This window comes from Brienomyrus brachyistius, chromosome 10 (genome assembly GCF_023856365.1).
Source record: "Brienomyrus brachyistius isolate T26 chromosome 10, BBRACH_0.4, whole genome shotgun sequence".
Taxonomy (NCBI): Eukaryota; Metazoa; Chordata; class Actinopteri; order Osteoglossiformes; family Mormyridae; genus Brienomyrus; species Brienomyrus brachyistius.
The window spans coordinates 26,129,289-26,156,557 of NC_064542.1; the positions used below are offsets into that span (position 1 = coordinate 26,129,289).

The following is a 27,269-nucleotide window of genomic DNA, read 5'->3' on the forward strand; positions in this document are numbered from 1 at the left end:
TTCTTGGTTTCTAAATGAAACGTTTCACTTTCTTCCTAGGCCTGCGGGTTTCTCAGCATTCTCACCACAGGGGAATCTCTCCTTCTACTCAAGTGGTCACCTGTATTGTTGCCTCAGGAGACATTTGTCATGAGTGGTACGTCCTTCATCGGATCTAATCAGGTAAATGAACATATGCATATATAGATACACACACTTATACATATACAGCTCTTAATCATTAAATTCAAGTGTTTCATTCAGACCCATTGCCACAGGTGTATAAAATCAAGCATCTAGCCATGCAGTGAGGTTCACAGACATTTGTGAAAGAATGGGTCACACTGAAGAGCTCAGTGAATTCAAGCGTGGTGCTGTCATCGGATGCCACCTTTGGAATAAGTCAGTTTGTAAAATGTCATCCCTGCCAGATATTTCATGGTTATCAGGAAGTGGTATTATTGCAAAGTGGAAGCATTCGGGAATAACTGAAACTCAGCCACAAAGCGGCAGACCATGTAAATTAACAGAGCGGGGTTCCCAGGTGCTGAGATGCATGGTGCGTGAAAATCATCAATGCTCTGTTGACTCGGTAACTGCAGAGTTCCAAACTTCCTCTGGCGTTGACCCCAACATAAAAACTATCTGCCGGGAGCGTCATAGAATGGGCTTCCATGGCCAAACAGCTGCATGCAAGCCTCACATCACCAAGTGCAATGCCAAATGTCAGATGGAGTGGTGAGAAGCACCCCGCCACTGGACTCTGCAGCACTGGAAACGTGTTCTGTTGAGTGACAAACCACGCTTCTCTGTCTGGGAGTCTGATGGACGAGTCTGGGTTTGGCAGATGCCAGGAGAACGTTACCTGTCTGACTGCACTGTGCCAACTGTAATGTTTGGTGGAGGGGAGATAATGGTATGGGGTTGTTTTTCAGTTGTTGGGCTGGACCCCTTAGTTCCAGTGACCTCACAGATGCTCTTCTGGATGACTGGGCAAAAATGTCCATAGACACACTCCAAAAAGAACTAACACCTTTTAATTTAATGTTAAATAATACTCAGATCCACTAAATTATAAGGTGTCTTTCGAGGTTTTAATGAACTTATAAATAGACAAAACAAAGACAAATGGTTACTTTGTAAACAAAAGGTCCTTTTCCTCCTTTGAAAATATAATTGTACATCACATTTAAGGTTCCATTGACGTGGGAAGCATGCAATCTCACATACTCTCATACATTTATACTGACTCTGACTAACACCTTATTGTGACTGAAAACACCTTATTGTGACATCAAACAAAGTTTCTAAATGTTCAATAAACGTACAGATATAAATGAAAAACAGAACAAGAGTATAACAAAACAAACTTTTTAAAAGCACTTAGTGAGTCTTTTAAAAACAGGGCTACAAACTTTGATTTTATAACCAAAATATCAAGTATACTTAAATCAAACAAATGCTGATATCAGATGGTTGACATTAAGACAGAACAGGTACAGGAAAAACAAAAGCAGGATGTATCAACACTAGAGAGACAAGGAAGCATAACGTTATAAAAGTGAAGTGACCATACAGAGACTGTGTTCTGCCTGTTTTCCCTAGCATTCCATTTTCGCGACGTATGCAAAATCTCTATACTTCAATGAAGCTGGCATGTACCACAAGCAAATTATAAACCTCGAAGCAGTTATTTCGCAGATGTAGGGATTTTAAAAGCTCTGACACTGGTAATACACATCAAATTTTTTTTCATTTGTTAGTTTCAACGTAATCTGACTGACGTGACATCTACCGACGGCGGCCAAATAACAGTACGTAAACGATGTGGCTAGTCACCAAAAAGAGTGCCTGCTTTGTGTGCGGGACGTCACAGGTCCCATTCTTTGCTAAAAGTGAAAAAGTTCTGTCTAGAATCTCACCAGTTGGCACTGGTATCTGGACACGGAAGAATTACTACTATCACATCGACAGTGTGGCTGTCCATCACAGGGCTATAGGCTAGCGGATCACGTTCGAACAGAGACACGGTATTTCAGTATTTCACATCTGGTTGTGGTTTTTACGACGGTGCCCTCCCTTCTAACACTGACCGTAAACGCAGGATGTGCTGCTTACGCTTTAAGAATCACAGAGCCATTAACTCCAGAAAATGAACAACATTCACAATATCGATTCTGTTCGGTCAAGCCGCCACCCATGCTGTTTTTTCACACAATTCTAATGGCACTCATTGATGCTTGCATAAAAGACATTTACCCAGAATGAATCTCTCTCTGGATGACTTATAAATGTAAAGGTTGCACAATTTTACACATTTAAACAGCTACTTATAGTGTATCAGTTATGTCATGAAATTTCCAGAGGTGGAAATTTCAGGTCCAGAAAGTACAAATCCAGACCAAGATTTTGTTCCAGCTAAATACTCTGTGTATGTGACTCTTTATATTCAAATGGTTGGTTGAAACAAAATCTTGGTCTGGATTTGTACTTTCTGGACCTGAACTCAGTATTTGCATCTGGTCCCTCAGACTAGTGAGGAGTGTCTGTATTGTTAACTGAGAACACAAAGGTAAAAGTGTACAAGATATGCTGTTCGCATCCACTTCATGGCTCTACGTTGTGGTTTTGATGAGCGCCTGTCCTCTGTGATACACTTACGGAGAGGAGTAAGGAAGCCGTGTCAGTATCAAAGCGCGTTTATCCCTCGGTGTGTAGCACAGCACTGGGGTGACTAAGGGACTGCACCCACCCCTCCTCCTCCAGCAGCTGTCGGTCATCAGCCCAGAGCCACTGAGAAGCTACACTCTGGCTGATTGGATTAGGGAAGCGGGACTTTTGCCAGATAGGACATTACATTAGGACCAGATCCATAAGGAAGTATGTTCCACGCAATGGCACCAACTAATTGTAAGAGAGCTGCATTCTGCAGTATTCAAGATCCCAAGTCAGCTCTCAGGTCATGTATAACTCATAATCTTATAGAACATCATTTTGTGGCGTTAGGTGGGGAGGAAACGCTGGGGCAGCCTCACTTAGGAATTCAGTGTGACCCCAACCCGTGCCCGACCACCTGGACGGAATCTCTCACAGGTCACATTTAATTCCCCCCCACCCTATTTAAAAGCAGGTGGAGATACCAGTTAAGGCAGATTTTTGTCTTCAGTAGGACACACTTAATATCACTAAGAATGACTGTAGCGAGTGTGAAATAGAGGCTGGATGACCCAATAAGGAGGGTACAGCTAGCAATTGCTCCCCACTAAAACAGACAAGCATAATGACAAAAAGACAATGACTCTTAGAGGCGGTTGCCTAGCAACCCGAGAACTAAAAATATGCTAACTGCACACTTTCACACTTAATAAATAGTACCGGTATATAAATACGCTTTAGAAATATAAATAGTCAAGCTAAAAGTGTCTTTTGGTCTTTTTAAATCTACCTTTATGAGATAAATCTCCATTCCCATCACATTAAATGTAAACTATACAGTACATTACAGACAGCCCTCACTTAACGACCTACCTGATTAACTACCGCCCGGACTTACGACCAGCTCTGGCCAGTCAGTACTGTACGCTGTACAAGAAGTTTGCTCGTGGGAACGGCAGCGCAGTGTCCGTCTGTCTCATTCCCAGAGTCACTCAGAATTCACTACACTAGCATTCGCAATCTCCAGGACTAAACTTGTCTATAAATTTGTACTTCATCGTACACCCCATAATACAGGATGTCAGCGAAAATAAATAAAAACGATTTCCCACTACCTGTAAACATTTACAAATATACTAAAAATGTTATAAATGGCGCAAAGGTGTCATTAAAACAGTATCTAAAGATGGCTGAGACAAACCCACTACCCATACAGCACGCTTGAGATATCGGCAAGGGGCAGCTCCACACTTACTGACCGATTTGCTTAATGACTAAGTCGTAGGGATGGAACTCAGTCGTTAAGTAAGGAGTGTCTGTATTGTTAACTGAGAACACAAAGGTAAATGTGTACAATATATGCTGTTCACATCCACATCCACTTCATCCACATTGTGTTTTTGCTGTGTTCATATTTCACACTGTTTGCAGTTATAAAACGTATTTGCAGATAGTCAGGTGACCACAGTCTCAGAGTGGTCTTCTGTAAAATTTGGAAAATTCCAGAAAGCTGGAGGAAATGTACTTTTCATGCTTTTTCTGAATGGTGTCAGTACAGTAAGTGCTGCTGGCATCGGTCACACATGCAGACTGGAAGAGAACGAGCTGTCCAGCCATCCAGCAGAGAGGATGTCATTCTCCCCTGACCAGCCGCTCGGTCAGTCAAACCCATTACTCATACTGTAATACACATACACTCCACGCAGCACCATGGGTTGGGTGCCAGTACTTGGGTGGAGAGTCATATGAAAGCCATACCAAGCATCCCGGCACTGACGACGAAACTGTGGATGTGGATTCAGCATGACTGCCTGAACCTGCTTAAGAACCTTGTTGGTTCCAAGTTGCTCCTGACTTTTCATTATGTGTTGCTGCTTGTTTAAATAGAAACCAGGCCCTCCTTAATCTTTGCAACCCTATACAGACAGCGAGCACAGAAGGCATTCACTCCCACAATGGAGAGGCACAGTACAGCATTCATGCTTAATGTTTAACTATAACATCACCATAGTCTTTTTATATCCTGGGCAGGGCAGCTGGGTTGAGAGAGAATGATTTCTAGCTTGGAACTGATGACAGGGATAGTGTGACACCTAGAGACTATAACTACAGCCTGTATAACTGTTAGTCCTGGTTCAGAGTATGGATGTAGGAACCAAAGTCTTATCTTTTTGATGGAGTTGAGGACTAACAGCAGAAGACCATTATCTGCTTAACTGCTTCTTCGGCTTTGTATTGCTCCCACATGTACATTTCTGATGCAGCAATCTGCCCATGCACAGGAACGGTCGACATCAAATTTTGCTCATGAAGGCAACATACAGTTTTAAAAAATGGAGTTCCTAGTGCAGATATGCATTAAAATCGTACCTTGCATTTTATGTACGCCAGAGCCGATGAGGAATTTTAGTATTACTAACATCATACGGGGTTTTGTCACGTTGAACATAGCTGACCTCACTCGTTTTTCTTACAGACGTCAACAAATCAAGCACATTTAACACACAAAATATACAGCAAAACACCAACATCATCTTCAGTCACTGAGTTAAGGTCCGCTTCTAAACTAAACCATCTCTGCTTTTATCGTCTCTGTCGCGTTTCCTCCTGAGCAGAATAATGTCACATTAGGTTATAGTTCTCTCCCCGCACGGTAAGGTGTCTTCCCATGTTTTCGGAAATCCTGGCAGCACCATCCATGCCCTTGACGAGTGTGAATCTCTCTGAGCGAGTGACCCACTTGTTTTCCTAGGAATCTTCACTTCTGTCGCTCTCCACGGCTTTCCTCACCAATGTCCTCACAGCAGCAGGACACAGGCGTGTGACTCTATGGAAGGCTGAAGTGGAGATAGTTTTCTTTAAGAGGCAGAACACTCGTTTCTCTCAGCCGTACGGGAAGAATTGTACTTCATTTTCTCCCATTGACGATCAAATTTCCTTGTATGCATAACCCAGGATGAAGAAGGGAAGGAATATTTAACTATTAAAATAATAATTGACAGGAACTATGGAACTATGTCCCTAGTAGGACCTTACTGATCCTGGTAAGACTGTTAATCCAAAGAAATCCATTAAATTACCAGAATTAAATAACACTGAGTAGAGTTGACTGGTCAGTAGGTGAGCATTTGGACGGGGGTGAGATGGAGGGGGGGGGGGTGTTTGCTGATATCACTGACTGAGAGGATGGTTTGGGTGGGTGCTGCCGTAGGCTAGTCCCCTTAGAAGCCAGGTACATGGCAATAAGCCTCCAGTGAAGCCAACAAGATGTAGATCAGCCAGAGGGAGAAGAAGAGCAGGGAGGTGAGCAACTTGGTCGTCCGCGGCCCCCCCAGTTCCCCCCCCGCCACGGAGGGCCTTCGGCGGTACAGCAGCACCAAGACGCACACCACCGCCAGGATGGTGAAGAGTGTGACGGAGAAGGCCAGCGAGCCGGGCTCCACGCGGAACTCCTTGCCCTTGCTGCGCCAATAGACAGCGGCGATAGTCCAGGCCACGCCGATGCCCAGGAAGACGTTGACAGCGTTGCTGCCCGTCACGTTGCCAATGGAGGCGTCAGCATATTGGTCCTGTATGGCTGCCACTTTGCTAGCAAAAGTATCTGGAGGGGCAAAAACGAACATGGTATTGGGACCCAGCATGGACCAGGCATGGATACCTCAAAGGTTTAAGTTTCAAAAAGTACAAACCGAGACCGAGACTTTGTTTCAACCAACCAGTTGATTGTAAAGAGTCATAGTCACCGAGGACTCAACTGGTTGGTTGAAACAAAGTCTCGGTCTCGGTTTGTACTTCCTGGACCTGAGCTTTCAGCATCTGCGATACCTGCAGAAAATGATGATGTTTCATTTGGAACATTCATTCAGAGCCACCAGAATGTTTTAAAAGATTAAAGTTAATTCAAATAATTTACAAGGGCTACAAAGACCTAATGGTAAAGCTCAAAACCAATGCGTCAAATATTCATTTGCAAAAATCACTCCACTGTATTATGTTCCTTAGTGCCAACAGTATGTTTTGTGCTGGACAAAGAACTTGACTTTGATGAATTCTACTAAAAGGTATTATTTTTTTGATAGTGAAGTCAATGCTTGAAAAGATTATTTTTTTTATTATGCAATTAAATTTTCCTGGAATTTATGATTATTTAATTTCCATCCATCCATTTTCCAAACCTATCCTACTGGGTCGCAGGGGGTCCGGAGCCTATCCTGGAAGCAATGGGCACAAGGTGATTATTTAATTTTTTTGTTTTAATTAAAAATATATATTTCAAAGGTAGACAGATCATGTAAATCCTCACTTCCTCCTTTAGTGAGTTGAAGCATTTTTTTGTGTTATGATATTATCATAAGTCACCAAACTAAAATGGATTAATTAATTCATTTCTGAATTCACAGGATTGAATCTTAAGGTTGATATGGAAATATATCTCTTCTGACAAATTTCAGTGTAAAATATAAAATAATTATGCTAATTATTGATAATACATAATTGTAACGATTGATACATAATTGCTACACAAATGGACACGTAGCACTTAGCTCGGAATGGTCATGTGGGTTAAAAATAATTACTTTTGTTAAAATTACTGTGGATGTAAAGCTGAGTAAAGCATAACAGCAGGTTACCCCAGGTTGGTTAACCACAATCCACACATCTAATAACTACATTTTAATAACTGCCTCATTCATAAATAAGGATGGTTCTCTTCAAAAAAAGCGGATCTCTTCAAATCTGTCATTGATTTGGCCCTCAGTTCCAAATCCAGGCTTTGTTTTCAGTTCTGTCAGTTATTTAGCTTAATAATTACTGGTTCTGATTGGCCACAGAAGCTTCACACCTGGTTCAGGCTGGAAAATCAGCGGGGCTCAGACCTTGAGAACCATGATTTGAGCAGCCCTGTCATAAAGTGAGACTTTGGTGATTCATTAAAAAAAAACACAGAACAGAAGGATGAGCCAGAACTAAGAGGGAGGAAGAATACAAAGCCGCCTGAACCTGGAACAGACGTGCCGAGAGCCACGAACACCACAGCAGTGACGGAGTCCTTCAGGCCAACGGTGCAGCCGAAGTGCGAGGCCAGGTCCCCGGTGATGGCCGTCAAGGCCCCGATGAGGAAGATGGACACTATGAAGCAGGCCCAGCCATTCCAGTACTCAGTGGGCGGCACGAAGGCGAAAAGAACCTTCCAGAAGACTGTCAGGAAGTGCATGATGTAGTCGAAGCAGGAGGGAAGGCGCTCCTCGCCGCTCTCCTCCTCGTCGTCATCACCTGGAGGATGGGGGAGGACATGCCTGGGTTTAGGGGTGTCTGTGGGCAGGGTTGCCAAGGCTGACGGGCACATAGGGAGTCGGGCAGGCTGGGAGGATGGATGCAGTGGAGACACTGACCTGCGCTGACTGTGACGGCACTGACAAACTGCTCCCTCCAGCTGCTGCTGCCCACCACCAGAGCCAAGTTGGTCTTCTTGATGAGCTTGTCGACCGTGTTCTGAACACAAACACTCCGGCTCAAAAACTCCCTGCCCAGGCACTCACCACCTCATTGCCCAGCGTCGTACCACGTGTTTTGTAATATAAACACAGTGCTCTGATTACGCGGTTTGCCCAACAAAACCAAAACCTCGCTTTTACCACAATTCGATCAAAGCAAAACTACGCATGAACTAGACATCTATGAAAAACAGTTGTCAAACAGCGTTGGTTAGTCTACTGCTAATTATTTTGTCCAGAGAAACAATGTTATTGGTTCAGGTTTGTGGGAAATACTTGGAGAAGTTCAATCAGATTATTTTGGGTTCTAACCTTTGGCAGGCAGAATTAATTTTAATTAGGGCTTCCTCTGGATTCCAGGCATTGGTCATGTATTTATGTAGATAATTGGCACATGTGTGATAGAGTTTTCCAGAAAGGGACTCGGAATCCTTGACCTGATGTAAAAGACCAAGCCAGATACTGAGTGCGGTGGTGTCTGACCGCGAGACTTATACAAAGCCTAAACAATAATAAATGAAAAGGATAAAGATCTTGTGGTGGAATCTGCTGGTTTCATGCTTTCATGATGAGAGAAACACAACAAAGATCTAGACTCCCTACATCAAGACTCCCAACATCAAGACTCTTGCATGGTTTAGACTCCCTACATCTTTAAAGACCTCAAGATTCTTTCCAAGGTCTAGACTCCCTACATCGTTAAACATCTCAAGATTCTTTCCAAGGTCTAGACTCTCTACATCTTTAAAGACCTCAAGACTATTTGTAAGGAGTTGGTGCAATGACCTTCAAACCAAGCAGTTTTCTCTTGGCCTCGGATTGGCTAATCACGTCTTGTTTGTTTGTTTAAGCTTGTTCTCATTATGCTCTGCTGTATGGTGACTGGGATGTTGTGGCCCCAGAGAAGCTTCTTCCCGTTTTCCTTACTCAAGCATAATGTTGATTCATAGTCGTGATCAGAAATGTTACCCAGAAGGGCCCTGCAGCTTAAGTGGTGCATTCAAAACTGACTGTGATCATCTACCTTGAACTCATACGACTCCTCGATCACAATCTCCAGTCGGGTGTGCTCCCCTAGGCTGGGGCAGCCCATCTTGGCCACCTCCTCCTCCTCAGCTCCCACTGCTGGCTTGTTCTCATTGGAGTCTCCTGAAAAGATGTAGAACAGGGGAGAACCATCAGCAAGACTATGACCAGCTGCATGACCTCTCTCACAACACAGCCGCAAACCGTCTGGTAAGACTGCGTGTTCTTATTTCAACACCTTACATCATCTAAAAAAACTGCTGCCGTAGCTCAGAGATGAAAGGGAGCAAAAGACTGACCAGTATTGCATCAAAGCACATAGTCTGGATACAAAACCCTACATACGCACAGAACATTATTTTCCATGCCACCATTTTGCCTACTCCACCTCCTCAGATTTATATTAATGTCTTTTTCAATCTACATGTTTTTCTAAGTGCTGTGCATTCCTAACTCCATTTCCTTGGAGAACTTATTGCCGCTTTATAATAAGCACCTGTGGGACACCGTCAATGCTAATGTCATGATTAAAGCCGAGACGAAAATGAAACATCGCAGAAAGAGAGCGACTTAATAACCATCAGTGTCTATTTTCTGCACCGAATCTGATTTAATGCTTTACTAAAATTATGGCAAAATATTAAGATATTATGGATATACTGTGAATATATTGTTTGTTGCTGCATATAAATATATCTGGCTTTCTTAGTATTTCAGGATACATTTGGTGGTATTCTCCAGAAGCGTTTCAGCTCTCTAGGCTCTCTGTTACTACATAATATTACAGACATTTATTTTCATTTACATTCATTTGGAATTTTCCATTAGTGGTAAACCCCCTGACCATCTGCCCTAGTTCTGCATTGTGGTTCTTTCTGTCCTCATTTCCCCTTTCTAATGTCACAACGGCGTCACCGCGGCAGCCAGAGAACAGGGCAGGAACTTCTTCAGTTTCCTCAGTGATATTTGACGCACAATCTGACAATGTCACTCTCTCAGGGAAGAACATCTATTGGAGCCAATCATCCAATGGACCTCATAAAACACAGTGATGCTACACTAACAAATGAATGACTCATAACATAACAATAAACTTCATCAAAATCTCCATCAACATCTCCATCAACATCTCAGTGTCTATGGGATCCACTGTTCCACCATTTAATTAGCGGTACGAAAGAAATTAGAAATCTAAACTTTGTTTGAAGCATTATTAGGATGTAACGGCTTATTAAATCTTTTTGATTTCTGAATGACCAACAAGAAAAATATTAACCAGAAGTTAGAATCTTACTGAGCTGAACTGTTAGGTTCAGAATATAGGTTCTGAATATATGGCATGAATTAGACAGTAACCATACAGTATGACGGTGTGATACCTCCTTGAATTACTGACGACTCTGGATGCACCTTCCTTTCAGAGTGCACAGGTTGTAGCAGAGGCTCAGTGCCGCTAAATGCCAGGTAACATGGTCACCTACTGACTTCACACATACCACGGACCTTAAAAACCCAGATAAAAGGCTGCACACCTCAATCACAAAGCTGCCACTATTTATTGATTACCATGTTTTTGTCCAATCTCCAGTAGAATGGGCTCGCCCAACTCGATGGTGAAGGTCTTGTTCTTCTCGTACTCCTCGTCATCGATGATCTTCACCTCTATTACCTTCCTGCAGGAAGACAAGGGTGGTCACTACAGTGATCAGCACTCAGGTATCGTTAACTTAAATTTGCTTGTTAGGAGTTATCTGCTTCACTTGTATGTCACTTTGGGAGCAAAGGTGTCGGGCCAAGCACATAAATTCCTCAATGAGTCTTCGACCCACTTGTGCCAGTCAGGGTCACTGGGACCCGGAGCCATTCTTAGGCCGCTTATAGCAGCAGGCTGGAGTTCACCCTTGATGGGATGCCAGTCCGAATAAACAAAAGCGATTGCTGACAAGATCGTAACACAACATATAAGGAGCAATCAATGATAATGCGGCTCCTGTGCTTTTATAACCTTCCCTCCGCTTTTCAAGTAGGGAAGGTGTTGGAGGGAAAAAACACAACATATTCCGTAACATTCACAGACATGTAGCCCTAATGCTACAGTACTTTACAGTTAACTCCCTGTGGATTTCCATGCAGAGACTTTGTTCAACACCACTGGTGGCAAATAGCAACATTTGATCATTCGCTTTGCTTTTAGGCTAATTGTTTATGGAGCAATATGGGAACAATATGAAATAGCAGCAGGAGTCGGAGGATTATTTTGCAAGTGAAACTCAGACAGCACCGATAATTATAGTACTGCAGTGTCAAACGTGGGCCTGGGGCGTCATAACAGGTTTCATGTTGGCTTCCAAATTAGATTCATCCTCTGGTACGAGATGCATGGATGTGATCAGTGATAATTATTAGCGCAGTCATTAATGCGCCATCTTTGTAGATTACTGACTCTGGGCTAATGCGTCGCTGCTGCAGTTCGGCTGGGCCGACATCTTGGCGACGCATCGCTAACAGACTGGTTTTGATACAGATCTAGAGGAGACTGAGCAGAGACTTAAAGGACAAAGGGAAGGTAGTTAGACAAAGATGGAAGATAAAAATAGAAAAGGGGAGTGTTGCTTAGTTTGCCATTGATAAGAAATCAGAATATTTCCTGGTAACACTTTCTATGAATGCCGAGTCTATAAGAATCTATGAACACATTCATAATACATTATAAAGCATTCACAAAGCGTTATAAACATAGCTATGATAAAATAAAAATAAAATAATACAAGACATTATATTGTTGATTATCTTATGTTCTTATCTGTAATGCAGTATAGATACCTTCATAATGCATTATAATGGTCAGTATAAGAATTAAGGATGTTTTGTACAGCATTATTAACGTATATATACTGCAATATAGATGAGAGTGAGATCAGAGCTTATGAAGTATTATCATCAACATTATAATGCCTTTTCATAAATGCATCATAATGTGTTATGAATGTGTTCATAGATTCTTATCGACGTGGTATTCATTGAAAGTATTACCCATTTCTTGTGATGGGTTGGTGCCCCATCCTGGGTTGTTCCCTGCCTTGTGCCCTGTGATGGGTTGGTACCCCATCCTGGGTTGTTCCCTGCCTTGTGCCCTGTGATGGGTTGGTACCCCATCCTGGGTTGTTCCCTGCCTTGAGCCTATAGCCTGCGGAATTGGCTCTGGACCCTGACCCTGAATAGAACAAGCAGTTACAGAAGATGGATGCATGGATGGATGGATGTTAGGAATTTCTTGTGTACAGGAAACACAGGAAGGGGCTCAGGTGTTCGAGGCAGATAGTCTCAAGGTGTGGGAAGCCATCCCAGGAAGGAAAAGCCTTTCCCAGAATGCACAGCTCCTGTCCAGGCTCACTACACACCCCAAAACATCCATCTATCCATCCGTCTAGCCTCTTTTCCAAGACAGGGTCACAGTCAGCTTGGAGCCTGTCACAGGAAACACGGGGCAGAAGGCAGGGCAGAAGGTGGGCATGGCCATCGCAGGGCCTTCCACGCCATGAGACCAGCATGGCACGGAGAGAACATGCATTCACAGCCCTCATAGCCAACGACACCACAATGAACGCACATGACCAAGCAGAGATCCAGCCTGGGGAACAGAGGTGAGCACAGTCACTGTCTCTAATGCCCTGGTGCATTTTAATTAATTACATTTATTTCTCCCAGCTATGGCTGCAAAAGTGCTGGTTCTCTGCCAGCTAAATGAAAGACAAATGTGGCATTTTAAAATGGTCTAAAAAGGTCCCTTTGCTGTAACATCTGCCCAAAATCTTAGTTTCCACATTATTACTGTCTGTGCAGGTATAACCAAGTGCTTAGAAAAGACACAAATGTATTTAAATTTATTCTAGATTTAAATCAGTTAATTTATTTTTATATTTCATACCAGCGCCCTGTGAAGTATTTCATGCAGAGGGTTATAATAATATCGGTCAGCAAGAAAGCGTCTGTACGTGGAGCAATTTTCTGCTGTTGGACCATGACCCTAAATGAGCAGACATACGTTTTCAAGCCAGGGCTGCATCCGCCCATCACATTTCAGAAACTCGGCCTCCTGCATAGATCGCCTAATTGATGCCGTTCAGTTGGCTCCGCTTAACGAGGACGATGCGATCAGATTTTAAATAAAAGGGAGCCAAGAAGAAACGGAAGTCAGAAACATCGCTGGGGAGAAACCCCCCCAACTGTAAACACTTCATACATTTTTAATGTACTTTTTTTGCTATTCGTTTTGTTGTGCTTTGTTCTACATTCCCAGGTCCGTAAACATTACCATTTTTGGTTTAAAGGGCCACAGAACCCATCCATGTCTAGTTTTGCCCCCCCCCCGGCACACTTACAAATAATACTTAGACGCCATTGGTTAAATAATCTCCCATGAAATAACTTACAAAGTCTTTCACATCTATCATGGCCCCAATGTTTTGTTGACTGTGCTCCAGCATCTCAATTAAGATCTTGTCTCCAAGGGGCTTTTTGTTCAGTCTGGCCATTCAATTAGCCCTTCAAAGGGCACATAAGCTCCACCCCCTCCCTCACAATGTGACCAATGGGGTGCAGATGGGCGGGGCCGGGGGCTGACAGACCACAGGATGAACGGCAACAGAGACTAAGCACAGGTATACAGAATTTAATGTGGCATGTGATTTACTGACACATTTTCATTAAACCATTAGGGATCTTAAAAGCTTAACTATCTAAAGTGTTTTCCTGGAAAAAAGACTATATTATTACAAGATATTCAAGTTTTTAACGAACAGAAATAAATCTTGTAAACTCTCTGCCATATTTGACTTGGTTTCTTTTCAAAAGTAATCTTGAGGGAATCCAGTCTGTTATTATAAATGATGGAGGTATTTACCACTTACCATTAGGAGGCACAGAATAAGAAAATATACCTAGAATGAAGCGGTTCACCCATTAAATGCTCTGTGTACATGCTTTGCTGCAACTAATTGCAATAACTAGCAGTCTGGAAAATTACTAAAAGCATATAGTAGCACAATGATACGAACCACCTGGGATTATTAAGGATGCATGAGCGGGTCTAAGTACTAGACAGAATCTTAGCATTATCCGTGAAGATGTAACCACAAATGTATCTAAGGGAAGCAAAAAAAAAACCTTCACTTGAGGGAGTGGAAACTAATGTAAGCAATTAGAGGAAGGGCAATTAGAGGCGAGGGGCTATTATGGTACACAGAAGATGAAAATTATTACACCTTTTAATGACTTAACACGAAAACATTAAGAAACGTGTTTCCAAAGAATTATTCAATTAAAAAAGTCATACATTTGACTGAAAATACAATGATGTAGAATAAATGCGTGTATGTTTTGGTGCACTGGAATGCAGTGAAAAATTACATAAATGGAACTCGGATGACAGCATGTAACAAGGAAAAGAGTGCTGTAGGAACATGGAGAAAGAAAAGGGAGGAGAGATGAGAGAGGGGAACACAGGGACCAGGAGAGTGCTGTAGGAACATGGTTCAAATCCTGAAAATGCCCAGCAGTGATCCTACACTGTTGGGCCCTTGAGTAAGGCCCTTAACCTGCTATTGCTTTGTCCTGGGCACGACGTTAATGTACATCCAGCCCTATAAGGAGGTTTGCCAACAGAGAAAAACTTGGGGGTTGGTGGCAGGATTGTCAGTCCAGCCACTGGGAAAAACTCACGCTGGTCCATTTGGACTGGAGTGGTGCTGAGGTACCACCTGCCATGTGGCTGCACTCAGGTTCTCATCCCTGAGGTGGTTTGTTATGTGGTGGGTCTGGCAACGTGCTGTAATCAGTGCATGATCCTTATCTCTCTCTCTCTCTGCTCATGCCTTGTTTATTATTTTCTGCCTGTACTTATGTTTGTAGTCTCTCCCAGTGTACCCAGCCCTCAGCCTGGGAGGAGATCAAAATTAAAAAATTTCATAATGACTAAATGTGCATTGGTATCGCACCATCGTAAAGTGAATATATTGTAAGTTGAACCATCGTAAAGTGAGGAGCATCTGTATTGGATCTGCCAGCAGCAGAATGAGGTGGAGCGTAGAGAAAACCCACCTCGCAGACACATCTCCACACGCAGCCCCCCAACCTGATTAGCAGAGCGAGGCCCAAGCCTTCACACAGCAGCAATCGGAGGATCATACCAACATGCTGGAGATGGGGGACGCTTGCAGAGCACGTATCTATTTAATAAGCTATTGTAAGGATGAGATGGTACAGCCTGGAGGGAGCCAGAGCTGAAATCACCTGAAGAGAATTACTGTGCCATCCAGCACCCCTGGGAAGAGGCAGCCGGTGAGAGGAATGGGGAGGGTGTGTTAGGCGGGAATGAGGTGGAGGAGTGTGCGGCGTGTCTGTGCTACTGCAGGATCGGCTCTTCCTGTGGATTCCCACAGAGTGATGCACAGCATTTTGAAGTTCAATGTAAAATGGCATAAAGGACATTATGAAGGGATTATGGAAGACAGGAGCCTGTACTTCTGCTTTGCCCCTTTAGTGAATAATGCCCGTCTAGTCCATAGACACACTAGAAACCGTGCAGCTGCTGTCATGAACAGGGTGGAGCTCCCAGTCGCTATGCATCCCATCAGGCTCCTCAGACCTACTTATCTCCAGCCCTCCGCCTTGCTGCCTGCCGTGCCTCCCTCTCCAGTCAGGCAGAGATGGAGCAGAACAGACCGGCAGCCACTTCCCCGTCACCGTAACTGACAGGTGGGTAAATCAGTATGATGGCACTGACGTCTGGGGAAGGGTACCATGGCGTAAAGTTACAGGGATGAGCACTGAGCCGAGGGAAGCAGCGGCGGTTTCACAAAGAGACACGTAATATTGTCCATCTAAACAGCTGTATTTGCAGTCAAACACTTTCAGTGAATAAGATGCTAACTGATGTTACCAAGAAGGCGAAGTTGTGTCCTGGCCAGGGGCCCTCGGACAAATTCTGGGACCCCAGACAAAATTTCACCACCTGCCTCGTTTTATGTATTCAAAACAACGAACAACCCACCTCTGCCAGAGGTTTGGGTATGCAGCATAGAAAATTAGTGTAATATTGCTGAAGCATAGCTGAGACCTAGCTAAACCCCCACCCCCCCCCCCCCCCAATTGTTTGTCTGGGGCCCTTGTACAGTGTTGGGCCCCCTGAATCTGCCAGGGTCCCCACGGGTTCCGGCTTCCCCATTCACAGCGACACCAAATGGATGCCCACCCACAGACGGTGCCTCACTCTGCCTGCCAACTGGCTCCACATTTCAACTACGTCACTCTCTGTTGTCACTGCACTCGTTTATCAACACAAAGTTTTCCGGCGGCTCAATTAAGACTTCCTCCGGCATGAGCGTAAGTGAGACCACAGCTTGGAGGCGACAGTGGACGGGATTAATTAAATACATAAACACTTGGCGTTATCGGCCCGGACGCACTCGCCGCACTCCTCTCTACATTCACAAGGAGTTTGGTGGAACTTATTTTTGTCGCGTTAATTGAGCTGCCTTGAACCAAGCTGGAGACTGGAAATAAAGGGAGCAGGAGACAGACCGGAGACAAAAGGGGGTGATATTTAAACCGCTCTGAGAGTCGGGGAGGCAGACGAGACACCGGGGGGAGCAGCCTTTCAGTTCATAATTACGAGAGAGAGACTGGAAATCTCTGCTATATAATAAGACCAAGAATATAATTAATTTCAGCACAGTTAACTTCTCCTGACACAGAAAACTCTTAATCATGCACCTCTGTCCTCCCTAATTGTTTAACTCACACATAGAAATGGGTGGCGACAGAGATGAAGAGGCAAAGGAAGAGCAGTGGCTGCAGAGTTTAATTCCTGATATTTTTTTACATTGCTGTTTAATTGCACTGTACGTTACATAGCCGATTTGAAGACAGACATCCTGTGCTAATGAGGAAACCGCTTCAGTGTTTATCCTTCAGGAAACGACCTGGTAAAAATAGTACAGATTCTTAACTATTAACAGGTGTAATTGTGCTCGGAGGATTGGTTGGAACAGAAAGCACAGAGCTTGTCAGGGACCGGCTCTTATTTTAGTACGCGGTGTGTTTTCGGCCGTGACGCGCTGCTGTGTGGGTGAGATCACTCAACGCTGCAGGTCCAGGATCACAGCAGATCCACAGTGAGCTGTCAAGGTCACTGTGATCCTCATCATCTGGATGTCTCATCACATATGAAACGCTTTCAAACGCTGCCAATCCACATCTCTCCCTGCATGGGGTTTAAGTTGCTTAAGGCAAAATCGGCTGCTGGTCTCATAAATTTAAATGTAAATGTGCCAATCTAAAGTTCTGCAATTCCAAACCAGTCTCTGTAGGCACGAGTGTTGGCATACTCAATTCAGACAGTGATATTATGCAAATAATCACTTTCCATAGCAACAGACCCTGCGGCAGGATGTGAATGAATGCAAAACTGCAAGCAGACTTGGGTTATGGGTCAAAGCTCTGACACAAGTGCAACTCAAGTGCAGACAAAGGCAGGTCAGTCTCGGCACTGGAACAAATCTGATAGCAGGCCCAAGATTTCCACAGGGGGGGGGGGGGGGGGTACACAGGAGATAGTGCAAGTTCTCAATCAGGGGGAGGGGGTAGCGTTGGGTAAGTAAATGATCCGTAACCGCACCCCTGGAAGAGACCAGGCGTATGTGTTTTAGGATGAATGCCTTTATTAAAAAAATGGATGGGATGGAAAACTGAAAATAAGATTAAAGACAGTGTGCTTAGTGGGTGGCACTTGGGAGGTCCGAACGGCTCATTTTGGGGGGAGCTTAGCCGACGAATGCCCCCTGATGACATCAACCCCGAGGCGGGTGTACATGTCCAAAGCAGTGTAGGAGATACCAGATACCAGGAGGAGAGGATGGAGGGGGTTTAAACACCTCCTATGTCAACATTCACTTTGTAATAAGGTCACCTACATGAGAGCAGATGCCGGGGGCGGAGTCAGTGTCCCTAACCGTCCAATGCCGAAAGCCTTATAAAGAAGCGGGGCTGCCCGGCGCTAATTTGTAGCGGTGGCTGACCTACACAGAACCAGGCTACTAATTACAAACTCGCTGACGAGGGAGGGGGGCCTCCAGTGCGCACACAGCCCTGCATGTTTGCCAGCAGAAAAAACAACACCCACCACAGACAGAGGAAATAATCGCTTCTGGGAAAAAAGGGCTAGCTCAGCGTATGTCCAAGTTGGCAGTCCGAACAGCAACACACTGTGGTGCAAATGGCCAAGGACCCTCCTGGTACCACGGACCTTTCCCTGTAAAAGAACACGAGAGAACCCACACGCCAGAGATCTTACACTCCCTTCCACCTCAGAACTCACTGTAAGAGTTTTCTGTCAGTGTTCACAGAAGAGCAGAGAACCCGAACCCTCAGTGTTATTGATCATTTCAAAGGAGGACCGGACTGAGCCTTTCTGTGAAGTGTTCTGGCCAGGAACACCTCTGGGAACTTGCGCATAATGCCCAGGATATGAGGTGGAAAATTAATTTTCAAACTGAAAAATGTATGTATTAAAAAAAAAAACTTTTTTCCCTTTGAAGAGTGAAGTCCTCCCCACGTACTGTAGTATAGTCTGAGTGTCCTTCTCTTTTTGTCCTGCATCCTGGCATGTAGTCCCGAGGCAGTATCATGTTACTCTTAATATTTTGTTATATTGGATTTAAATACCTGCATGCATGAGTATGACAGCATCGATGCTGTAATTCCTCAGCTTTTTTTCCCCAATCCATCCATCAGCACAAACTGCTCTTCATCATCTTCACCATCTTCACCGTTTCCATACAGCTTCTCCTGGTCACGGTGGCAGCATGCTGGCAGTTAGACCAGGACTCTCCCTCCAAAGCCACAGACTCCAGCTTGTTCCAAAACCAAATAAGGGGTTTAATTATTCCGACGTGTCCTGGGTCTGTCCAAGGGCCTCCACCCAGCCGACCTCAGGCGCCCACCCTAGTGGCATGCTTATAAAAGACCTGAACCTCCTTCTCAGCTGACTCCTCTCCATCTGAAGGAGTAGCAGCTGTACTTTCAGGCCACTCCGGATCTCCAAAGTCCAGCAACCCTCACGTTGAACGCTTGCACCTACGACCTAATTCTTTTGAACACTGACCACAGGTGAGCACCAGGGCATCGAGCGAAAAGCAAACCCCAGGTCTCATTCTACAGTTTAACTTCACCACCATGGATGTCCTTGGTGCCCATTAAACTGCCGTCACCTAACAGATCCACCTCCCTCGTACCAGCACTCATGAACAAATCCAAAGAACTTCAAGTCTTGGATTTGGAGACTTTGATCTTCATCCCCACTGTTTCGATTTCAGTATCAAACAGCTCACACACATGGTAGGTCCTAGTCACATGGCACCAAGAGCACGATATCATTTACAAATATCAGGAATATGTGTGTGTAATGCTGCAGGTATGCTGGCTAAAAAGACCATTTCAACTAAAATGATTTTCCTGTCTTTTGTTGAATTTTCCTACATGCACATAATACCTGCCTTCTCTTATGTTTTGCCATATTTAAAATTTTTCCAGGGAATCTATCACTTATTAACAACCTCCCAACCAACCCCGAAGAGGTCCTCACACGAAGCCAAAACAGAAACTACGTGTCAAGAAGAAAAGCATTATTTAGGATGCTAGTGTTTGTACAGGAAGCTAAAATTTCATTGAAATTTAAAGTCATTAAAGGTTAGTGAAGTGCTATTAATGTTTAGTGCTTTGTTTTAAGGTTAGTGCTAAATTGCTATCAGAAGGCAAGGTTATAAACAGGGACTGACATAACTAGTACAAGTACGTGTTCGCACTGTAAAAGCGATACATGCGGCAATCGATTAATGTGACATATTTTATACGTACGTTATGACAAGAAATTATCGTGCATCTTAATTCGTACTTCATTTGCAGTATAGAGGTTAAAATGCAGGATAATATCTTGTCATATCGGCGCAAATGCACATAACTTACGCACAGAATTCACGCTGTTACAACAATCGATTGCCGCACTTACCGCTTTTAAAGGTGATCGCGTTCTTGCGTACCAGTTATGTCAACCCTTGGTTATAAACAGGAAGGCAGCAGGAAACGCCCGAAAAAGCTCGTGCCCAGTTGTGATTACAACTGATTCATGGGTGTGGAACAGAGCAAAGCTTTATTATATACAGATCCACAGCTTTCCATTTCGGAAAGACCTAATCAGAGAAAGACGCACACGGCAGAAGAAACACACCCAGCTAAATACAGAGGAGGGTCAGCGTGTGTGTCTCTGAGTGTGCGCACGTGTTTGTGTGTGTGTGGGTGGGTGTGTTAGGTCCCCACTAAGATCTGTGAATGCAATCATGAAACCAAAATAGCCAAAAGTCTAGTATTTTGTTTGCTTACTTATGGTTAAAGTTTATGGCTGGGTGGGGGTTAAACTTGCCATGTTGGGATTAGAGTTTTCCCCATAGAAATGAATGGAGAGTCCCCACAAAGATATAATTACAAACCTGTGTGTGTGTGTGTGTGTGTGGCCCCTGAGCTGCCTCACTCTTTAATTACAGCCGGCCCTCCATGTGTGTCCCCCGCCCGGTGACGTGTGTGTGGGCCGGCTTCCCCCCCCCCCCCCCCACTCTCCTCTTAAACTTAATTTAGACTCTTCTCCCTGTCCACTGTATCTGGCATGTCACAGATTTCCGTGTGGGGACCAGCTCAGGTATGTGGGGAAGAGGAGCGTGACACTGGGGGGGGGGGGGGTACATGAGAGTGAGGGAGGGGCCGCTCCTGGGTGGCCAGGACTCTGCAGGTGAGTCACGGTGGCATGACTGGAGCCAGCTGACATCTGTTCTTAAGATCGTGCTGCAGTGTCACCGTGATGGGGGGGCGAGGTCTTGGCGGCGCCCACCCCCCCCAGTGCACAATTCCTATTCTCTAGAATTACAAACCGTACATGTGAACACAAGTGCCAGGGAACTGCACGCCATCCGGGGCGGGGAGGAACGGACACGGGAAAACAAAGCGAAGGCGTTACCCTGACAGCCAGAATAAGGCTTTTAATAAGGAATTACCAGCTGCTCAAAGTCCATCTGCAATTTCCTCATCTGCTACCACAGACAGGTTTCTTATAAGAGCTTAAGTCACCAATTCATGAAGTGACAAATTGATTCCAACTGCTACAGTGGCCTTTGTGTCATTATAGAAGGCTTGATGTGCATGTAATGCCTTAAGCAGCAGACTTTCAGAAAAAAACACTAGTTTGCACCAAACATGCCATCCATCCATCCATCTTCCATGTCCCCCTATCTAATACCGGGTCACGGAGAGCCTGGAGCCTATCCAATGAAGCAGAGGGCACAGGACGCTCTTGGGTAGCTTGCCAGTCCATCACAAGACACTCAGAATGGGAAAAGGCAATTTACTGACACCAGTACAGCCAAACTGTCATTAGACCAGGGCTCCCCAAATATTTTCCCCCAAGGTCCAAATTCTATCAGGATTCCAACACAAAGTGTCAAGGTCCAATGCCCCCGAAATAATTTGTTCCCAATGGTAAAATGCTTAAAATGGTAAAAACTGTTTAAAAAAAAAAACACTCATACAAGTAGGGCAGGGCTGGCATTCGAACCCACAACCCTGGAAATACCCAGACCACTTTGCGGCCTTTACACCCTGTTTTGATTTTTAAAACATGCACCGAAAATAATTTGTGAATTATTGAATATCCGAACTCAAAAAGGCACGATGACCTAGATTACAGATTTTTTTTTTCCTAGATGTGATTCTCATGCAGACAAATATACCTACAGAACAGTATGGAATATTGCTTGAATACGCCATCACCGAGAGAACCAGCCGGTCGTACCCCCCCCCCCCCCCCCCCCCCTTCAGGAAATACCTGACACGTGCACCTCCGTTTTCAGGAAGCGCGACCTGCAAACCCAGCGTGTTTTATCATGATTAACCGTGACCTGCTTTCCACTAACACGCTTTTTCCCCCAGTAGCTTATAATCTTTGCCTTCTTAAATATTTTACTACCATCATCCAGTTCACTTCTGGATGTTCTTCTGCAGACGATTCTGCAGATCTTTTACTGTAACCTGTGATCACTTGTCGATGCCAGTAACAGATCATCTGCTCAGAGCAAGAACAGACTTGGAGACATAAAGCCATCCGCAAAGGTGAGACTGAATTACAGCATTACAGTTTATAGATTGCATTAAAGTCTAACACACAGCTTTGTTTCCATGCAGATACGCCCCTCTGGACCAGACAGAATTTCTCTACACTTTCATCAGCAAATGCCGTGTATGGCTAATATAATTGTTTTGGCCCTCATGTAATCAAACTGATCTTTGAAACTTTTTAGCCTATAAAAGATGAGGTTGTTCAAGGTGCCTGGGTGTTTAAGTTGGAGCCGGTTTATTTATTCGTGTTGTGCCAGATTGTACCGGTCTGAGGATGCATGGATCTCCAGCTAGTCGTGCTAAGCTGCCAAAATCAACTCGGGATGTGGCCGCGATACTGTATGACTCAGTGACGCCGATAAAAGTGCAGTGAGAAGGAGGTGCACTGTGGGTAGCTTCTAGATATGACTTTGCCAACAGGGAATTTAGACTGAGCACACCAAGCTTTCTGCTAGGGGTCCTCATTCTGCATGGCAGCCATATTGTTATGCCAGGGGAGAATCCATGCTAGTTCAAAACAGTACGCTTGTACACATACAAGACTTATCGGGAAATTTATATCGCAACTGAACTTCCACGACTCCCCAATGCGTACCGGAATTTTACAGAGCTTCTCATGAATCTCCCTGTACCCACATGCAGTAAAATAAACCACATCCAGGCCAGTACTGCTTCAGAACTGCAAATTAGGCTCAACAAAATCACAAAGCCAAGCGGGGACAATTTATCTATATGTGTGACTAAAAAAAAACGCTAGATCTGAAAGTCAACGGGAAATGTGTCTGTCCCTAAACACAGGATACACTATTCTGGAGTAATTCTTCACTGATACAGATCTGGGCTGAGAGTCAAAACTGACACATTTCTAGGTCACCAAAATAACATCATATAATTGTCATCTGCAAGACTGGAGAGGCAGATTGAAATAGGCTCTCCCGTTCAAAGCAAAAAACTCTTAAATTGAGAAAAAACATGTTTGATCAACCTATTAAGACCCTTTAATTTTCATAATTATATTCTAAAGAATAGGTAGGCCTACTCATTTGGTTGTATACTTCTGTTTTTATGAACAGGCTAAATGCATATGCAGGCTATAAACATAATTGTTGATGGTCTGTCTCCTGTTTTGCATAACCTTTATTGTCAACCAGGCTAGCATTAACAATGACGAGTAGGACCTCTTTCTGAGTTCATTTACAAAATTTAAAAAGCCAAGCAGTGAAATGCTCTAAGCAAACCACCATCTTATTATACAGATTTTATACGGAATAAAATGATGCATAAATATATCAGAACACGCCCATGAAAAGCACTTGGGGTGACTCTGTTGTGAAAGGCGCTATATAAAAATTAATTGAATTGAAAATCTGCAATGTTTGCACCCTGGGTTCCATAAACTCAAAATGACTTTGCTAGGTGTTAGCAAACCCTGCTAACCCTGACACCAACATAACACCAATTTAAAGGCTTTTAAAGGTTTTAATCAGCCCTGACACCAGAACCGGCTGTGCGTCATACGAACCAGGGGGGGTTGACACACAGTTTAATTCACCAAGAGTAATATAAGTTATTCTCCTATGACAATGTTAAAACAGCAACTGACAGACACTCACTGGTGAAATAAATGACACATTGACGTGTTGGATCCACAGGCGGTACGAGCACCATGGATATGTTGAATATTGTAAGTTAGTTTACACACATAACACCACATACATATAATACAAAGTCAGCTATTGCTAAAAAAACTAACAAAACGTATAAAGCCAAGGTTTTAATCTAAAGCAAGCTAAGAAACCAAACCTGACTGACCTGTCACAAGAGCTGAAGTCTGCACCACTGACTGGAGTTAAACCTGGTTATCATGTGTAAAATATTTTCTAATGTACATTTTACCACATTTATTCAGATTTGCCCTCAATAGCCTACAGTTGTATGGTAGATGGTCAGAAAATTGATCCTCCAACCACCTGAAAATGAAATTTTTTTTGCAGTGAAGTATTTAGCCTGTTTCTTTTACTGTTCAATATTAAACTACTTATAATATCAAAATGGAATGAACTGATCTCAGTTCAGTTTTCCATTTATTTTTACAAAGTAAATATTTAGTTACTATTTAGTTACTTTAGGAAACTTGTCTTTCCATTTTAATATTATTTGATCTGCCTTTTTTAAATTTTACATGAACTTTGTATATAAACTAATAATTATAAGGCAATGAAGTAGACATGTGTTGATGCTTCCATGTCCCATTCTCGCCAGTGTGGGGAAGCAATAAAAAAGGCCAATAGGATGTTGGGGTATATCTCCAGGTGTGTGGAGTTTAAGTCAAGGGAGGTAATGCTAAGATTATACAATTCCTTGGTGAGACCTCACCTAGAATATTGTGTGCAGGTTTGGTCACCATATCTTAAAAAGGACATTGTGGCCTTAGAAAAGGTGCAGCGTAGGGCCACAAAAATGATTCCTGGTCTTAGAGGAATGTCATACGAGGAACGGTTACTTGAGCTAAATCTGTTCAGTCTCAAGCAAAGGAGATTGAGGGGGGACATGATCCAGGTATATAAGATTCTAACAGGTTTGGATGCTGTTCAACCAAATAGTTACTTCAGCATTAGTTTAAATACACGAACTCGTGGCCATAGGTGGAAATTAGCGGGAGAACATTTCAAGCTGGATTTAAGGAAGCACTTCTTTACGCAGCGTGTAGTCAGAGTATGGAATAGCCTTCCTGATAATGTAGTGCAAGCTGAATCCTTGGGTTCCTTTAAATCAGAGCTAGATAAGATTTTAACGACTCTGAGCTATTAGTTTAGTTCTCCCCAAGCGAGCTTGATGGGCCGAATGGCCTCCTCTCGTTTGTATAGTTCTTATGTTCTTATGTTCTTATGTTCTTATGTTCAGTAAGGTCTGCTTTAAGCAAAGGACTATGGGGAACAACGTACATCACTTGATTTTCTGATCGTGTATTTCTGTACATCTTCATGAATAATTGCACTGCACCCATTCACCACCAGCAACTGAACATGAAGTGTACATACCAACATATTCTTCCATAAAATAATATGGAAAACCAATGTGCATACAAAGTCACCATAAACTATCAATTGTTGAACCAATATCTCATTACAGCAAAGATTGCCTTTCGGATATTAACAGGATTAAGCACACATAGCAAAAGGGCTGGAAAGCAGGGCTGGTGGCTCCCACGCATCTGCCGTGACAGTCACACTGTCAGACTCTCAGAATCTTTTGGCAAATCTATATTATTCCATTATGGACCTAAAATTGGCTACTCCAAAAGCGTTGCGGTAATTTGCAAACCATACAGGCAATTCACAAGGTAATGAAACCGTTACATACGTGTAAATGAGCGTGCAGGCATGTCTAGAATTGAAAATCTCCCTCCAGCCAGCTGACCAAAGTTGGCAACCCTGCTGGGAATGCAAGAAATGATCGGTGTGTCTCTCTGCCCGTGGACATCAAAGGTCTGTAATTAAAAACTCCCAGGCTTGCTTGTTGAAAGATATTACAGCCAGAAGATTGAATATTGAATATACAGCTAACTTTACTGCCGTCAGTGGATTCTGACGGCCAAGCCATTTCGGGAGCTCGGGAAAGTCCATTTGTTACATCAAGTAACGATGTAACAGCGACTTCTTCTCTTTGACCTTTTCCAAGAACTGTTTGAGATCCGTGATCCTGGAAGCTAACCTGCTCCGGAGCAGTTCTGTTCTGTGGCATGAATTTCCATGGTGATGAATCACGCTAAGAAGAGAATCATCATCGTGATATGGAAAACCAGAGTGACTGCTACTCATCTACAGAGTTATCTAGCTAAACAAGCAAGCCGACTTTGTGATACGGGACCCAGACGTATCGGTAGAAACGAATACCCGCCGTGTTCGAACTTTGGGGTGCCGTCTGGTGCGGCCAACCTGGTGGCAGGGGGGCCACTGGGCTTTGAAACTGCACGTCTATAATTCAACCGTTCATCCACAAACCCTTTATCCAATAAGAGTCGCAAGCCTGGAGCCTATCCCAGGCAGCATAGGGTACAAGGCAGGGGGACACCCAGCCCGGGCTGCCAGACCCCAAACTGCAAGAAAAATTTCATATCATACTTTTCTAACGTCCTGTAGTAAGGTAGCTGTTTTATACTCTTCTCATGATTAAGTCCCTCTTTATTAATATAACAACCCTATAATCTAGTGATATTCACCTTTGGACTTTTGCAGTCATACCGGATATTTTGATGGCATTTTCAAAAGCAATTATATACCAATATTTTAAAATCTTGACGAAAATATTGAGATACTCATTCTGTTCTACACTGTTTTTCATCAAGATCTTATATGATTCATTCTGTTATAAATGTTTTTCACTAAGATTGTATAATATACTGTAGTAATAAGTATTTATAAGTAATAATATATAATAGAGTATTAAGACTGTATAATATAATGAGGTACTTTTGTACACTTTTGTGTATTAACACCCTTTATTATAGTAAGATACTTTTCTGCATTAAGACCCTATAATATAATGAAGTACTCATTCTGTTATACACGATTCTGCATTAAGACCCTATAATACAGTCATATACTCATTCTGTTGTACACGGTTCTGCATTAAGACCCTATAATACAGTCATATACTCATTCTGTTATACACGGTTCTGCATTAAGACCCTATAATACAGTCATATACTCATTCTGTTATACACGGTTCTGCATTAAGACCCTAAAATACAGTCATATACTCATTCTGTTATACACGGTTCTGCATTAAGACCCTATAATACAGTCATATACTCATTCTGTTATACACGGTTCTGCATTAAGACCCTATAATACAGTCATATACTCATTCTGTTGTACACGTTTCTGCATTAAG

General features: G+C 43.4%; 1 protein-coding gene across 4 annotated transcripts in view; it reads right to left on the minus strand.

The window, feature by feature from the left end:
• Positions 1-1,031: 1,031 nt before the first annotated feature.
• Positions 1,032-27,269, minus strand: part of LOC125750780 (sodium/calcium exchanger 1-like) — a 61,851-nt gene continuing 35,613 nt past the window's right edge. For 2 of the 4 annotated variants that reach the window (XM_049029024.1, XM_049029023.1), the window contains exons 5-9: positions 10,722-10,828; positions 9,154-9,278; positions 8,028-8,127; positions 7,636-7,908; positions 1,032-6,235 (exon numbers count right to left, since the gene is read on the minus strand). In XM_049029024.1, the coding sequence (XP_048884981.1) occupies positions 5,856-6,235; positions 7,636-7,908; positions 8,028-8,127; positions 9,154-9,278; positions 10,722-10,828 (985 nt within the window). In that variant the 3' untranslated portion in view covers positions 1,032-5,855. Of the gene's footprint in view, positions 6,236-7,635; positions 7,909-8,027; positions 8,128-9,153; positions 9,279-10,721; positions 10,829-18,878; positions 20,066-27,269 lie in introns of those variants that run through there. The other 2 variants (XM_049029025.1, XM_049029026.1) reach the window with 2 other exon arrangements.